Source organism: Gopherus flavomarginatus, chromosome 4, assembly GCF_025201925.1.
Source record: "Gopherus flavomarginatus isolate rGopFla2 chromosome 4, rGopFla2.mat.asm, whole genome shotgun sequence".
Lineage (NCBI taxonomy): Eukaryota > Metazoa > Chordata > Testudines > Testudinidae > Gopherus > Gopherus flavomarginatus.
In genome coordinates, this window is record NC_066620.1 from 126,081,858 (window position 1) to 126,099,617 (window position 17,760).

Sequence of the window (17,760 nt, forward strand, 5' to 3'; positions counted from 1 at the left end):
TGCCTCCTAGATGTGTCTAAGTTGACATACATTTAGTAAGACTCCATAATGACTGTCTTCTTTATCATTACCTATTGTTGACCATGTATACCTATACCAAGGCAATAAAAATGATTCTCCCCAAGCAAATCAGACAGTTTTACCAGTTCTTATTTCCTTTATGCAGTTTACTTGTGCAGCGAGCAGTTAATTTAAAACACTTAAGTCATGTGCCCAGAAGCCACAACAATGGGTATACAAAAATAATAAACTAGTCTACTAAACAAATGTAGTTGGTTCAGTGGGACTCAATAGAGATTTATAGCTGATCATTCTCTATTCTTGGAGGCTGAGCAGATCAGCTGTGCAGATAAGCCACCAGTTTTGATTAATAATTACAAGTTATTTTGGGCACCACAATAATCAGATCTGCATAAAATTTAGCAATATTACCTAATGATGGTTTGGAGTGGTATTTTCCTTCACCAGCCACATTTTCAAAGGCTGGAGCCTACTCTCCAGCTACAAAGCCTGCCTCTGGAGCGCAAAATGGACACTTGCGCACATCACTACCCATTTATGTGAATATATGTGGGCTTTATGGGTGAAATGGGTGTGCCTGCAATTCATGAGCCAAGCTCGGGAGCCTCTGGCCCTTTCTGTGTTATCACTGCAAAGTAACTGTTTCCGTGTTTTCTTTCATATCTTTCTAAATATCATAAATTATTTACATGGAGTAAAACTATTAATGAAATACTCTCTGGCAGAGTCAGTGTTTCCATCTGCTTATAAATTCTAGGTGACTTTTTATAAACATGAATCACAATTAGAGATAGGTGTGGCCTGTATAATTCCTAATACAGCTCAAGATGTTAAACTGCCATTTGTCCTGAAATAGCAAATATGTGGACACAATTTTACATCTATCAGTCTACATTTGGTACTTATAGAACACAATCCACTGTAGTGTTTCAGTGCAAATTTAGGTAATTATTTAGATCATTACTGAAATGTACTGACCTGATAGGAAATATTAAAACTGACCAAGCAAAGACTTAAAACACAAGAATTTAAACAGTCTACTCTCCACAGAAAATGTTTGGCTAAGAAGAAAGGAGAATGAAACCAAGAAAAAACTAACTGGTGAATTAGTTTCAACAGGCTCAAACCACAAACCCTCTCACTTACAGCTGAATTCCACTGAAGAAGGAGCCAAACAGCCCAATCATGCCCAAGAACTCCACCCGACTCATGTTTCGGACAATGTACTCCTCACAAACATTGGAGATGCCGTAGAGTGTTGCTCCACCTAGTACTAAGAGATCCCCTATCAGCTTATTTTCACCTAGGAATAAATGGAGAAAAAACACAGGAGGCTTCAAAATAGTGATCATTTGCCTAGAAGTATTGCAAGCTCTTCCCCACAGACTCCAGACCTAGCAAAATAGCCCACGTCTTTGTAAACAACTTGCATGCAAATATACTGTTGTTTGCCGATTTGCATTCAAAATGTAAAGCCAACTTAGCAGAGACAGAGGGAGAGATTTCATTGTTTTGTGAAGGAGATTAACTGGAGGAGAAGATGACTTTGTAAAGTCCAGAAAAAAATAGCACAGTCCAGAGACTAACCTTTTTTGGTTTTTGGTGTGAAGTATAGAGTAGTGATGATGGAGATTTTTACACTGTATTGAACGACTGTAGTGCTGTCTAATGTACCAGACACAGGGAAAAAACATACCTGCCTGATGTGCATTTCCACTGAAGTACTGGCAGTCTCAAAGAGCGTTCAAAACCTCCTTAAATCTTGGAAGCTTTTATTGTTATTTTAGTAGAGAGCTTTCAGGTAGGTTTATTCAAGTTCCAACTATTCCAGAAAACTTAGGCACTGATCCTGCAAAGACTTATGAGTGTGATTAACCTTAAGCATGTGACTAATCCCAGTTATTTCATTAGGGCTATTGACTAGACCAGGTTGAAGAGATTTCAAAAAAACCGTGTTCCATCAAAAATATGCAGTTCTGTCAACAATGAAATGCTTTGCAAAATAGGGTAGATTTTGCCAGAATTTCATTTTGGAAGGAAATGGAGAGGAAAACAGTTCCAACAATGTCAAAACATCCCATTTCCACACTTTTGGAACACTACATTTTGATTTTTCATTTGGAATGACTTTTCATTTTGAAATATTTTTAATTAGTATTATATTATGAAACAGCACTATGTTATAGTGCACTAAGGAACTTCTAGTTCATGCCAGCAGAGTCTATATGGACCAACTGACATGCAACACTAAGAAAGCTTTAGAAATCACACATCTGTAGAGTGCATTACCCTGCCATGAAGACAAGCCCTTAGGCACCTGGATAACTTTATTCACATGAGTTCAACAACCCAGAAGTGCCTAAGTCTTTGTAGGATCAAGCCCTGTGTTGTTACATACACAATTTCTCATTCAGCTGATGCCTAGCACATTTTGGGGGACTGTTAACATAATAAATAATATCTGTATGAGAGACTATGCTACAGTGATATCAGGTATGTCCTGTAAATGTATACATTCACTGCCCTTGAACATAAACAGTTTGTGCACAGGAGGAGAAGGGATTTATTGAGAAATAATAAAAGTGTACTTGTTTCTGGTTCATCCCCTTCTTTTGTTTGCCTAGCCAGGGAAAATATCCTATAAACAGTGCAGCGCTTTTTAATGAAGAGCCTCCTGAAGCCTTTTATTTCACCACCAGCATTTATTTATTTATAGTCCATCTTGACCGCATTTCATAAATAGAACCAGCTCATATATTTTACTTCATTAAAGGGGACACATAAAAGTCATTCCCTGAGTTTTAATAAAGCCATTTTATAATTTTAAAAGAGCTGTGATACTTAGCATGAAAGGCAGATGCTTGTGGTTGAATTTCTTCTCCTTGCATACCAATAAACACAGATACAGACAGTCCTTCAGGTCCAGGTCTACATTAGAAGCAGTGCTGGCTCCAGGCACCTGCACTCCAAACGCGTGCCTGGGGCGGCAAGCTGTGGGGGGCACCCTGTCGTTCCCTGCGAGGGCGGCAGTCAGGCAGCCTTCCGCGGCTTGCCTGCGGGAGGTCCCCGGTCCCGTGGATTCGGCGGCAATTCGACGGCGGGTACACCAAAGCCACGGGACCGGGGACCTCCCGCAGGCAAGCCACCGAATCCACGGAACTAGGGACCTCCCACAGGCACACCGCCGAAGGCTGCCTGACTGCCATGCTCGGGGCGGTAAAAAAGTTAGAGCCGCCCCTGATTAGAAGCAGGCAATAATGCGAGTACAGAATGTTCTGAGATCAAAATACCTAGTAGCCTTATCTGTATAGTATCAATGAATATGACAAATACTACTTGCTTCTTGCCAGTAACCTGCCAAGTGACTATCTCAATCTAATGACTTACTCTAGTTAGTATGGGATTGTCTCTTAACTTTTTCTTTTCCTAAATAGAACCAGTGAAGTCAAGTGAACTAATTAATGTTGCTAGGGAGGAAGGGCACATGATGGATTCCACACAAATCTAGTTTCAATTTCCAAGTTTCCTCAACAGCAACCGCCATAGCTGTACACCTGCTAAGAAGCAAAGGATAGAACCCCTGGTCCCTGGCTCCTTTACCTAAGGGGCAGATCTTTTAGTACATTCCTAAGTGGCTTAGAACTCCACTGGACAGACTCCTCTGTGTATGGTTCTCCCTCCTCCGTGCCATTTCTCACAGCTGCTTCACTGGCCCCTGAATCTCTGCATGCCCTCTCCACCCTGGTCCCCAGCTCTGCAAGTTCCCAGTGAGCCACAGTGCATCCACCCAAATGAGGAGCAGGTGAATTGGTAGCCAGGATGTTTCCTTTGGTGCCTGAGGGTGAAATCCTGACCTTGCTGATGTCAGCAGGTGTTTTGCCATAGACTTCAATGGGGCTGGGATTGCATCCCAAAGTGTACAGCAGTTGAGGACTAACTCTTGAGAAATTTTTAAGGAGCACAGAGGGGACCCCTCCTCTGGTGCACCTGAGCCAAAATATTTAAGTCATTAATGAAAACTGCTTAAGTAAAAGCAATGAAAAAGATTGCAAAACACTATAGGTGTTTCTGTAAGGATGTAGAAGCACTGTATGATATTGTATTGTATTAACTGAGAAACAGGCTATGATCTTGTAACTAAGATTACAATGCATTACACACATGCCCATGCAACCTTAACTTTGGCCTTTCCTGACTTTTGAGTGTAGGCAATGCTGCTGTTTTCTGAATGTAGTTTTATTTTTTGTGTAGAGTTTTTCTTAATGCAGCTCTGATTTGCTGATTCATGGGACAGAGCAGATCTTCTCCTTTGTAGCTGGAACAGAGTTGCTTCTTGGGTAGGGAGATGAAGTGAAAGTCTTCAGGACAGGAAAAGAGAAAGTGATGGGACAACACAGGCAGATCTGCTCTCTGTAAACCCGCTCAGTTTTTGTTCTGTAGCATCTTGGCAAGCGCAGTTTTCCCTGAACTTACTTTTGTATTCAGAACACTGACTTTAAAATCCCAGTGCATTATGCTCAGCTCAAAATTCAATACTTATAATTTAGAATGAAAACAGCATCCAACTGCCAATTTTTAAAAAGAACTCGTTCTCTTCCCACATCAGTTGGGCCGGCACTAGAAAAATCAATGTGACAGAAGATATTGATTGATGAAATGTAGCCCCTTCCATACTGCCCATCAGTGTGCTGTAATTGTGGCTAAAAACACATTATTCGTATAATCCAAAAAAAGCGTGTTTTACATATAAACCAGTTATTTCAGGTATGATGCAGGTATCTCCACAATTAACCTTTATTTCAGATTTGGTGCAGCACACGATGGAGATTGTTAATTTGTGGGTTGGATGTGTCTGAGTATGTGACCAGTGAAGTAGGCTGTGTGCAGAAAGTGAGCAAAAGGGAACAGAAGTGAGAAAACAGACTGGAGGGGCTCAGAGAGAATAGGGGACTGTAGCTCAAAGATGCAGCCAAAAGCTGAGCAAGATTGCTGCTGAGGCTTGAAGAAAAAGTGTTTCAAGTCATCTCCCTAAGTGGCAATGACCCTCATTAGTTGGGGTCATTTTATTCTATGGCTCCTTCCCTCAATGAATGGATGTTGAGGCATGGAGATGGTTGAAAACTCAGAAACACATTTCAATCCACACATGATCTCCTGGGGCCTTTCCCTTCTTTGCCCCCTTCCTACCCTCTTGGATCACCTCAGAGTTACATAGCTTTCCCCAAATGAAATCACACAAATGTATCCAAAGACTCACCTGCTTCTTGCTGTCTCCCGACAAGGACGTCTGCTCCTGCCATACAGCCCATGCCCAGAATGCAGACCACAATTCCAATGAAATGAACTGCCTTATATCGGACCAGCAGGAAGAACCAGGACAGTAATATCACCACTGGGATAACAAAACAGTCTAGGAGCTGTCAAGGAGGAGGAGAACAACAACAAAAAAACATTGCTGCACAGGTTACTCTAAAAACACTAACCTAGTAACAATTAAAGGAGCAGAACAGAGGACTATTCACTGATAGTTTTCCTTACCAGAAACAGTGTGACCTTGTGGCTAAAACACAAGACAAGGAGCCAGGAATTCTGCATTTGATTCCTGGCTGTGCCACTGACTCACCATGTGACCTTGGTCAGATCATCCAAGGCCAGATTGTCAGCAGTGTTCATCATTCACAATTTGGGCCACATTTTGAAAATCTGGGCACAAGTGTCACAGTGAGAGCTGAGCATTTTTGAAAATCTGGCCCTTATTATGGATGATGATCACTTGAAAAATCAAGCTCTGAGCTCATCTAAAGAAAAAAAAAATCAGACCATTAATGCATTTCAGTTTTCTCATCCATAAAATCTGGATAGTACCTCTTTCAAAGGGGTCTTGTAAGAATTAACCATGAATTGGCCTGATTTTCAGAGAGACCCACCAGCTAAGAAAATCAGATCAAATATTTGTAAAAGAGCTACCAGCATACCACTGAAAGCCAAAGACTTTGAGCAAAATATTTCAAAGTGCCTAAGTAGCTTAGACACCTAAGTCCCATTTTCAAGGGCCAGATCCTCAAAGGGACTCAGGTGCTTAACTCCCATTGAAAATAATGGGAGTTATGTATCCAAATCCCTTTGAGAATCTGGGCCTTAGTCATACAGAAGATTCAATGCCATTAATTTACTCCTTAATGCTTAAGTAACTTTTGAAATTGGGACTTAAGCTCCTAAGTCACTTAGCTGCTTTTGAATATTTTTAGGAGAAAGTATAATGGACTTTACATGAAACTAGTTGTCCGACTTACATGATGGGTTTTCTGCTTCCATAAAAACAGTGGTTCACAGTACAGTTAATCAGTAAAATGAAAAGGTAAAAGGTATGTCTACACTACGGAGACCATACCAGCATAGCTATGCCAGCACAGTTCCATAGTGTAGACTTAGTTTACACTAACAGAAGTTCCCTGGCCCCCATCAGAGGAACACCATCCCTGAACAATGTTAGCTATGTTGATGGAAGCATTCTTTCAGTGACCTGGCTGTGTCTACACTGGGGGTTGGGGTGGGATCTACTGGCATTGCAACGTTGATGCGGGGTATGGTTTTAACCCATACCTCACCAACATAGCAATGCAGATCCAACTTTCAAGTGTCAGCAAAACCAAACATTTTGAAAGACATGAAGTGAAGTTTGGTACCCATGTGCCATTAAACTTCAGTGGGAGCTGGTGCTGAATCCCACTTTGTGCCTTTCAGAATCTCTCCCTGAGTGTTTAATTGCAAGTTATATTGCAAGTAAGGCAAGGTATTTCACTATCTCGCTTATCCTTAGAGAAATTTATTACTTAGGGCTCCACTGTATGCAGACTGTCTGTGAAACATGGAAGTTTTATTCTGTGTATTTCTCTGGATGTTATTCCCTTAATTTTTTAAATTTTGGGGGATGCAGGGTGGCATTTTTTTTCCATTGGAGCAATGGCCTAGCATCTGTATGTGTCTGCACTCTATTCTCTCAGTTTTGGTAACCATTATACTTAGAAAATATTACTGAATAATGACTATATCCTATTAAACTTCTGCTTATACATGTCTATTACAAATGTATATTAGGTGTAATACACAGTGTAACAAAGTTCCTCCTCTGTCTTGGTGGGTCCTGCGCTTATTGGCAGATTTGCTCACCTCAGTGATCTTCCCCACAGTCTGGATCAACTCCTCCTGTGTCTGATCAGGAGTTGGGAGGTTTGGAGGAAACCTGGGCCCGCCCTCTACTCCGGGTTCCAGCCCAGGGCCCTCTGGATTGCAGCTGTCTAGAGTGCCTCTTGTAACAGCTGCATGACAGCTACAACTCCCTGGGCTACTTCCCCATGGCCTTCTCCAAACACTTTCTTTATCCTCACCACAGGACCTTCCTCCTGGCGCCTGATAATGCTTGTACTCCTTAGTCCTCCAGCAGCACACCCTCTCACTCTCAGCTCCTTGTGCATCTTGCTCCCAGCTCCTCACACGCACTTCCTCTCCTCTGGCTCCCCCTTCCCTGACTGGAGAGAGCTCCTTTTTAAACCCAGGTGCCCTGATTAGCCTGCCTTGATTGGCTGCAGGTGTTCTAATCAGCTTGTCTGCCTGAATTGATTCTAGCAGGCTCCTGATTACTCTAGTGCAGCCCCTGCTCTGGTCACTCAGGGAACGGAAAATTACCCATCCAGTGACCAGTATATTTGCTCTCTACCAGACTCCTGTACCCCACTGATTTGAGTCTGTCACATATCCCTCCCCCCTGCTCAACACCAAGGGGTTGGGCAACTCGGGATGCCAGACAGTGCACACGTGACACGCCATCAGCATTGCCATGACGGCTCCCTGCTCTGTGTTGCACACGTAACTGGAAAGGTTGGAGGGATAAGAACCACCTGGTCACCCTTGTGTTCTTCTCCTTGTTCCGCTGCATCCATTGAAGAGGGGCACGGTCAGTCACAAGGACAAATCTGCACCAGAGCAAGTAGAAGCGCAATGCTTCCATGGCCCATTTCACGGCGAGGCACTCTCTCTCCACCACTGCATATTTTTGTTCCTCGGAAGGAGTTTCCTACTGAGGTAGAGAATCGGGTGTTCCTCCTCCCCGACCGTCTGTGATAGAAAGGCCCCCAACCCTACTTCCGATGCATCTGTCTGCAGGATAAATTCCTTGGTGAAATCAGGGGCTATCAGTACAGGGTTACTGCAGAGGGCAGTCCTTAGGTCTGTGAATGCTTCCTCTGCTGCGTCAGACCATCTTACCAGATCAGGTCCACGGGCTTTTACTAGGTCTGTCAGGGGCCTTGCCCGTGTGACAAAGTGGGGGATAAATCGTCGGTAATACCCCACTACACCTAGGAATGCCCGGACTTGTTTCTTGCGACGTGGTCGGGGCCAATTTTGGATGGCCTCCAACTTGTTCACTTGGGGTTTTACCAGACCTTTTCCCATAATGTAGCCAAGATATTTGGCCTCCGTAAACTCTACAGTGCACTTGGCAGGGTTTGCTGTATGGCCAGCTCGCCTGAAGGTATCAAGGACTCCCTCCACCTTCTCTAGGTGGGTTTCCCAGTCCGGGGTATGAATGACCACATCGTCCAAGTAGGCAGCAGCATAACTGTTATGCGGGCGTAATAGCTTGTCCATGAGGTGCTGGAAAGTAGCTAGGGCCCCATGTAGTCCAAAAGGGAGGACAGTATATTGAAAAAGACCCTCTGGTGTAGAGAACGCAGTCTTTTCCTTTGCTTCTTCCACAAGGGGAATCTGCCAGTACCCCTTGGTCAAGTCTAGAGTAGTCAAGTACCGGGCATTACCCAGACGGTCCACTAGCTCATCTATGCGAGGTATGAGGTACATGTCGAACTGGGATACTTCGTTAAGTCGCCGGAAGTCGTTGCAAAACCTTGTGGTGCCATCAGGTTTGGGCACCAGCACGATTGGGCTGGACCACTGACTGTGGGATTCTTCGATGATCCCCAACTCCAGCATTTTTTTTACTTCTGCTTTTATTTCCTCTCTTTTGGCCGCTGGCACCCGATAGGGCCTCATTGTTATTCTGGCCCCAGGGTTCGTGACGACGTGGTGATATGTCTCGGTTGTTCGACCCAGTTTTGTTGAGAACACATCTTGGTTCCAGATGATCATCTCAGACACCTCATTCTTCTGGTCTGGTGTTAAATTGGGAGACCCTCTCACCTTTTTGGAAGGCTTGTTTTCCTGGGTTAGGTCTTTTTGGACAGTTATGCATGCCTCTTGTGCATGCCAGGGTTTCAGAAGTTTGATGTGACAAAACTGTTCTCGTTTTCGGCGTCCTGGCTGCCGCACCTTGCAGGTTACTTCCCCCATGGGTTCAATCACCTCATAGGGCCCCTGCCATTGGGCCAGAAGCTTGCTTTCTGCTGTGGGTACCAACACCATCACCCGATCCCCTGGTTGGAAGTGCTGGACTTTTGCCTGGCGATTGTAACAGGTTCTCCGGACCTCCTGTACCTTTTCCAAATGTTCCCATACAATAGGGGTGACATGGGCTATCCGGTCTCGCATCTGTATTACATGTTCTATTATATTTATCCCCTCATTAGAGTCCTCTTCCCAGATCTCTTTGGTGATATCTAGTATGCCACGGGGATGACGTCCGTATAATAACTCGAATGGGGAAAACCCAATTGAGGCCTGAGGTACCTCCCGGATAGAGAACATAAGGTAGGGCAATAGGGTGTCCCAATCCTTCCCGTTTCGACTCACCACCTTCCTTATCATAGTCCTGAGGGTTCGGTTAAACCTTTCTACCAACCCATCAGTCTGCGAATGGTAAACTGAAGTTCTCAGGGTATGTATATGGAGCAGCGTACAGAGATCCTTCATTAGCTTTGACATAAATGGGGTTCCTTAGCCTGTTAATATCTTCTTTGGTAGCCCCACTCGGGCAAAGATCCCCACCAGCTCTTTGGCTATATTTTAGTGGCTGTGTTCCGCAGGGGGATGGCTTCTGGGTAGCGAGTAGCATAGTCCAAAACAACAAGTACATATTGGTGGCCCCGAGCCATCTTCTCCAGGGGTCCCACTAGGTCCATGGCTATTCGCTCAAAGGGGACCTCTATGATGGGAAGAGGTACTAAAGGTGCCCTAAGGTGGGGATGGGGACTGTGCAGCTGACACTTCGGGCAGGATGCACAGTACCTCCACACTTCTTCATGTACTCCAGGCCAGAAGAACCATCGTAGGATTTGTGCCAGGGTCTTCTCTACCCCCAAATTCCCCCCCAAAAGATGACTATGAGCAAGACTTAATACAGCGTGCTGGTGTTTTTGAGGTACTAGGATCTGCTGTACCTTCTGCCCCTGTAGTGGTTCAACCCGGTATAAGAGATTCTTCTTCATTATGAGGTAGGGTCCTGGCCCCTGGGTTTTCCCTTCCACGGGGACCCCATCTATTTCAGTCACCTCCTTCCTAGTGTTGTTGTACCTTGGGTTTTCAGCCTAGTCTAGTCCAAAATTTCCTCTCCCGGGGCTAATCTGCCCAAGAACTAGGGGCCCAGTCTGTTGCCTCTACTGGTTCAGAAGCGTTAGGGTCGGGGTCAGACTCAGGTGCTTCTCCCTCCTGGGTGGCCTCCTTTTCAGCTGCTCGGGTCCGCCTACCTACGAGAGCGACCCTCTGGCTTTGAGTCAGTATTCGGGTTCCCAAGGCCTTAGCTGCCCTCCTTTCCCTTTTCGACTTTCTGCCCTATCTGGGTATGGAAAATAAATCTGGAGATATTTCAGAGAAGACTGGGGGTTGACAGTCTACTGTGGATGCCTCACTAATTTCAGGGTTCCCCTCTTTCTCCAATCCTCCTACTGGGAGTAAATCTCCAAACTCTGGGAAGTCCCTCCCTATGAGCACCGGGTATGGGAGTTTAGGGATTATACCTGCTGCTACCTCAGTAGTGTTCCCCTGAATCTCAATTTTAACTGGGATGGTGGGGAAATAACCAACTGTCCGATGGACACATGTTATCCCCGTACACTTAGCCCGTAGCATCTGACTACACTTCACGAGCTTCCCCGAGACAGGCATGATAGCACTAACCGAACCAACCGGTGTCGTGGTCTCTAACCCATTTAGCTTTACTGGTCTGGTGTACATATGTGGGGTTAGTGAGACCCCCACAAGGTGGATTAGGAAGCATGGGTCTGTCCAGTTCCCCAGGTTACACTGCATAGGCTCCTCCGCATTGGGACACTATGCAGCTATATGTCTCCACTCCCCGCAGGCATAACATCTGTATGGGGCCCTAGGCATTCCCCGGTCTCTTGGTTTGGACAGTCTAAAATCATGATTCTCTTCTCCCTCAGTGCTTCGACTCTTTGTGGCTTCTGGTGGGCCTTCAGCCCCTCTCTTTTTCCACCTGTGATCTCCTGGTTGCCCAGTCACCCGATCTCTAGGGCTTGGTGCTGCTAGTTTAACCCGAGGTGCCTCTTCCTTAACTGGTCGGGTCAGCTCTCTCACTGTCCTTCACCTCTCTACCAGTGCACAAGCTCATCATAGGTGGAGGGTTTGTTCTGGCTTACCCAGGCACGAAGGTCTGGTGGAAGTCCCCTCATGTATCAGTCGATGACCAGAACTTCTAGTATCTCTTCCAGACTTGGGGACTCCATTCGCAACCACTTTCGTGCGAGATGGATGAGGTCATAAATTTAGGACCGTGGGGTTTTGTATTCCTGGTACCTCCACTCGTGATATCGCTGGGCCCGCACTGCAGTCATTACCCAGATCTGGCCAGGATCTCTGCTTTCAGCTGGCGGTAGTCTGCTGCAGCCTCTTCAGGCAGATCATAGTAGGCCTTCTGGGCCTCCCCACACAGGAATGGGACAAGGATGCCAGACCACTGATCTCGAGGCCGGGCCTCCCGTAGGGCTGTCCTCTCAAAGGCCAGAAGATATGCCTCTACATCATCCTCCCGCATCATTTTCTGCAGCCAATGGTTGAGCTGTATGATCTGTGTCCCATCATGGCCACGGTTCAGCTCTGTAAGGGTCTTTACATGGTTTACCAGTTCCTGCAACATAGCTCGGTCTGGAGAAACCTGGTCCATCAGCAGGTGATTAGTCTCTTGCTGCAGCGGCACAGCCTCCTGTTGGGCAGCTGCCTGGACACAGGTAGCCTCCTGCTGGGCCGCCGTAGCTTGTATCAATGCCCGCACTAAGTCATCCATTGTGGTGAAAAAAAAATAAACCCTCTACCTTTTATTTTTTTAAATCACCCTCTTTCTTCTGCCGAGCTGTGCACACCAAAATCCCACCCCGACACCAGTTATAACAAAGTTCCTCCTCTACCTTGGTGGGTCCTGCACTTATTGGCAGATTTGCTCACCTCAGTGATCTTCCTCACAGTCTGGATCAACTCCTCCTGTGTCTGATCAGGAGTTGGGAGGTTTGGGGGGAATCCAGGCCCGCCCTCTACTCCAGGTTCCAGCCCAGGGCCCTCTGGATTGCAGCTATCTAGAGTGCCTCTTGTAACAGCTGCATGACAGCTACAACTCCCTGGGCTACTTCCCCATGGCCTCCTCCAAACACCTTCTTTATCCTCACCACAGGACCTTCCTCCTGGTGCCTGATATTGCTTGTACTCTGTAGTCCTCCAGCAGCACACCCTCTCACTCTCAGCTCCTTGTGCCTCTTGCTCCAGCTCCTCACATGCACTTCCTCTCCTCTGACTCCTCTGCATCTGACTGGAGTGAGCTCCTTTTTAAACCCAGGTCCCCTGATTAGCCTGCCTTGATTGGCTGCAGGTGATTTAATCAGCTTGTCTGCCTGAATTGGTTCTAGCAGGTTCCTGATTACTCTAGTGCAGCCCCTGCTCTCGTCACTCAGGGAACAGAAAACTACTCATCCAGTGACCAGTATATTTGCCCTCTACCAGACTCCTGTACCCCACTGGTTTGGGTCTGTGACAACAGCTACAACTGGATAAGTTAAGGTCAGAATTTCAGCCTAAAAACATTGACTAAAAAGCAAAATAAAATGCCAAGATGTGTTTCCATTGCTCGGCCACACTTGCTATTTGTATTATGCTTTGAATTCATGTAATAGGATGAATAGTAGCACAAGCACAAGCTTAACAATTCAAAATGGTATGTGAATATGACACTGGTGGATTTTATTGATCTCCTTACTTACAGTTTCAAAATAAAAAGTAAGCTTAAAAGAAGGTACGGCTGTTTCTCTAAGTACCATGTGCCATCAGGATTCAGATTTACACAAGAGAACAGGCATTTCCTCATCTGTCACATTAGAAATGACCAAAGGGGAACTGCTAATTAGAAGAGGAGAGGTGGGGGCAGAGAAATCCCTCTCCACATTCTACAGTACCTCAGGGCCAGTCACTGACAGGTGGCAGCTGTGAGGGGAAGCTCTCACTACACGATTTGCTTGAGGGCAGTGCTAATGAGGAGCTCTAACATAAGGAAGGGGAGTGTGTAATTGGAAGAAAATTCAATGAATGTTTAGAAAGGAAGAATCAGCTCATCTGTTTCTTGCTGTTCTCCACTGGGAGTTTGCTGACCAGCACTTTTTCCTTTTGATATTGATACAGATCAGCAATTATTCCTGCACATTAGTGACCTTATTTCTAAAGCTTTCTCTCTCCCCTTTTCCAGAGACTTATGATACATTCCAGTTACATCCTTGCATGCACACTCTGTTTGCACAGATCGAAGAATAGATGTCACTATCAGCAAGAGGGTACATGTTTGCAATTCACATATATGATAAAACATAGTAATTGTTAAAAATGTTATCACCAGTGGGGGAAAAAATTCTCTCAGATGTCTGTTATCAACCCTGGCTCAGAGGCAGTGCAATGTCTTTTAATTATCAACCACCTAGAGAAGTTTTGTCTGGTATATTAACATAAGAATATAAGAATTGCCACACTGGAACAGATCAGTGGATTGGTTAGTCTCGTACCCTGTCTCCTAAAATGATTTAAATCAGAATTTTCACTAGAGGAATCCACAGAAGGGGATAGCAGGATCTAGGTAAATTGAACCTACGTTCTACCTCAGCATCATGTGCAAGGAATATTTAAATTGTGTGCACCGTATATGATGACAAGTTTACCATCTTCCCATGACAAAAAGAGAGAATTTATCTGATGACGTCTGACCTGATTCTACCCTGGGTTTGGGTAGAAACAGGTCACTTTAACTTGAAAATATGGTATGTACAGGAACTTCTTTATAACATTTTAATTAACTTTCCCATTGTATGCACATTTAAAAATAATAATAAAAAATCAATTGCATCCTGGAAATGGAAAAATTAGCATGACAAGATACGTGTTTGACAAATATCAACCCAGGACCAACTTCACATATTTCACGATAATCGTTTGTTTAAAAAAAAGCATACGGTGATTAGAACTTCCTGAAGATAATGACAATAATGTGTCCCTTTGGATTAATTTTGATCATATGGAGACATTTCACTGGCAACAGAGACAAAATGTAGAAATTATAGCAAATGCGATATACTGTAGTCAGTCAAATTGCTGTCTGATGACTGACTCTTATTTACTAATAATAAGTTAAATACCAGAACTGAAACATGAGTGAGGCATAAGTCATCTTATCACAATAAATACTTCATATTCAGGAAAGCAACAATTCTGCTTTTATAGATACACAATTTTCTTAATGATTGGAGTAAACAACTATTCTGCTCTGTAAATCAATCATAATGATTTATTTTATAGTGACAAATCTTGATTTTGAAAGACAGGGAGATTTTAGGGAAGTATGATGACTGGGTGAGATCTGTTCAGTATAATCAACATAATTTGTGCATTCTCTTTTGCATGACAGTTAATTGAACAACAAAAAGAGCCAGGCAGCAACCAATGCACAGCTTCACAGTGTATTTTATCTGCAGGAATTGGGAATTATGTTCATTTTTCTCTTCCACCAAATAGGGAAAAAGGACAGAGAAAGTGCCATTAGCACTCCTTTCCCCATGTAAAAATAAACCTGAACAAATCGCATGCTAAATTAATTAATCACGATCTGTTCTGCCCTCTAATGACAGATGTAAAATCGGCATAATTCATGGAAAAAATATGCAATGTAAGAAATATTACATGTATTGACTATGTGCTGACTGATGCTGCTGTACTGTAATTAAGATTGCTGGGTTGCACTGTTCTAGTTAATAATTTATGGGTCAGATCCTGAACTACTGATGTCGGAATTTTGCTATTGATTTCAGTGGCATCAGTATCGGACTTTATGGGTGAGATCCATCAACAGACTTAGGCACTGCAAGACACAGTGTCACAGGGCTGGTCTACACTGTGGAGGATCGATCTAAGATATGCAACTTCAGCTATGCTATTCGCGCAGCTGAAGTCGAAGTATCTTAGTTCAACTTACCTGGCCATCCTCACAGCGGCAAATCGACCGCTGCAGCTCCCCCGTCGATTCCGCTTACTCCTCCTGCTGAGGTGGAGTACGGATGAGACGCGACAAATCGATCCCCGATAGATTGATTACTACCCACCGATCTGGCGGGTAGTGTAGACGTGGCCACAGAGCCTAACTTTTTGGTGCCTGGAAGAATTGCAGAAACAAAACTCCGATCCACAAAGCCGAGTTAGGCATATAGATTCCTTATACAATGAATGGGGAGACAGAGGTGTCTAAGAGTGCGATCTACAAAAGCCAGCATGCTAGGCAGGGGACTACCTAACCTAGCCTATGGGAGATGCTGAGGAGAGCAGCGTCCTAAACCCTGCCCCTCTTTTGGAGATAGGTGCCTAAGTCAGGGCTGCAGGGAGGCATGTATCTCTGCTTAGTGAGTCACAAATGAGAACTACAGAGTAATTCCCTCTCTCTCGCCCTATGACTGTTCCATTGTGGATAAATACTTACAGAGTCATTGGGCCAAAGAAAGAGAAAAAGAATGATTCTGTAGTCCAGTGGTTAGGGCACCCACCTGGGAGGTGGGAGACCCCACGTATTGTACCCCTGCTCCAATGACTCTTTATTTATACACAGTGGAACAGCTTCACCAGGAGAGACTGAGGGAACCCACAACAGAATATCTCAAAGCTCAGTAGTTGCAGGACTCTCATGAGACTCTCTATTCAAATTCTTTCTTCCCCTCTGCTAGAGATAGGGGGATTGAACCTAGGTAACCCACATCCCAGGTGAGTGCTCTCACCAATGGGCTAAAAGTTATAAGGTGTGCACCACCTGCTTCTTTAGCCACATTTTTTGAATGGGAGCCAATCTAGTAGGTGTGCTCAGAGGCTACAGGATTGGACTCTGCACACGAGATAAGCTGACAAATGCCTTTAATCTCCTGGTTCATGATTCATTCTGGGGCTTAGGCAGCAGTTAGGCATCCAGAAGCATGATCAGAGGCAGAAACATAGACACAGAGGGAACTTAGGCATCGAGTAGGGTGACCAGACAGCAAGTGTGAAAAATCGGGACGGGGTGGAGGGTAATAGGTGCCTATATAAGAAAAAGCCCCAAATATCAGGACTGTCCCTATAAAATTGGGACATCTGGTCACCCTAGCACCGAGTAAGTTTAGGCCCTACAGGGTTAGGCAGAAATTCTGTGGGTTACAGAAGAGCCAAAACAGGGACACAGGTGTGTATACCCAAGACGTAGACCCCTAAGGTTTAGGCATCTAAACACCTTTGTGGATCCTACCCTATGTGCCGACTGTAATGTAACAAGAGTCTATCCTGTTTCTACTGTTTTAATGCTGAAAGGAGGCATATGTTTGTACACAACAGCACAGACATGCTTAAATATATACAGAATTTCAGCCTAAAAAGTGGCTTGTTATGCTTTTCATTACCATCTCCACTTCAGTTAGTACATCTCCTCATAAAAACACATATACTCAATTCAACTATATATCACACATACAAATGGATAATGAAAGCATCTCTTAAGAAATTACGACTGTGTCCCATCCTGCTCTTCCTTCCACCTCCGCCTCAAGCAGAATCATCAGCACTTCACATTGGATGGAACTGGGAAGAGATCTGCATCCATGTAGTCCAAGGTAAGACAAATCTTTTGAAGTATCTCATTGTTCAGCTCCCACTTGTGCTCCTGGTTATAAGTGTCTTCTCAGAGAATCTGCTACTTTGTTCTGCAATTCTGGTAGGTAATCCACTGAGATCTCTACATGTGAGATATGCACCAATTCCATCGTTTTATGGATTCTGCACATAAGGTCATAGAATCATCGGGTTAGAAGGGACCGCAAGGGTCATCTAGTGTAACCCCCTACCAAGATGCAGGATTTATTGTGTCTAAACCATCCAAGACAGGTAGCTATCCAGCCTCCTTTTGAAAACTTCCAGTGAAGGACCTTCCACAATCTTCCCAGGCAGTTTGTTCCATTGTCCTGCTGTTCTTACAGTTAGGATGTTTTTCCTGAGATTTAATCTAAAATCTGCTGCGATGTAGTTTGAATCTATTGCCTCTCGTCCTGCCTCTGAGGCAAGATAGAACAAATTTTCTCCATCTTATTCCTCCTTGATGATTTATATAATACATTGCTGTTCTGTTGTTCAGCATTGCTCTGATCAAGTGGCCCCAATGTGGGGTAAGAAATGATGGCAAGCATAATGGATTGCCCTGATATGGAGGGTGGTCTCATGTGGGTCCATTTGCCTTGAGCTGTGAAGTCCTGAAAATGTGCACCCCAGCCTAGCAGGAAGGCATTTTTCACAGAA

At 44.5% G+C, this 17,760-nt stretch overlaps 1 protein-coding gene across 1 annotated transcript in view; it reads right to left on the reverse strand.

The window, feature by feature from the left end:
• Positions 1–17,760, reverse strand: part of SLC35F1 (solute carrier family 35 member F1) — a 375,104-nt gene that overhangs the window by 55,563 nt on the left and 301,781 nt on the right. The window contains exons 4-5 of the mRNA XM_050949787.1: positions 5,279–5,438; positions 1,168–1,324 (exon numbers count right to left, since the gene is read on the reverse strand). Coding sequence (XP_050805744.1) covers positions 1,168–1,324; positions 5,279–5,438 — 317 coding nt within the window. The remainder of the gene's footprint in view (positions 1–1,167; positions 1,325–5,278; positions 5,439–17,760) is intronic.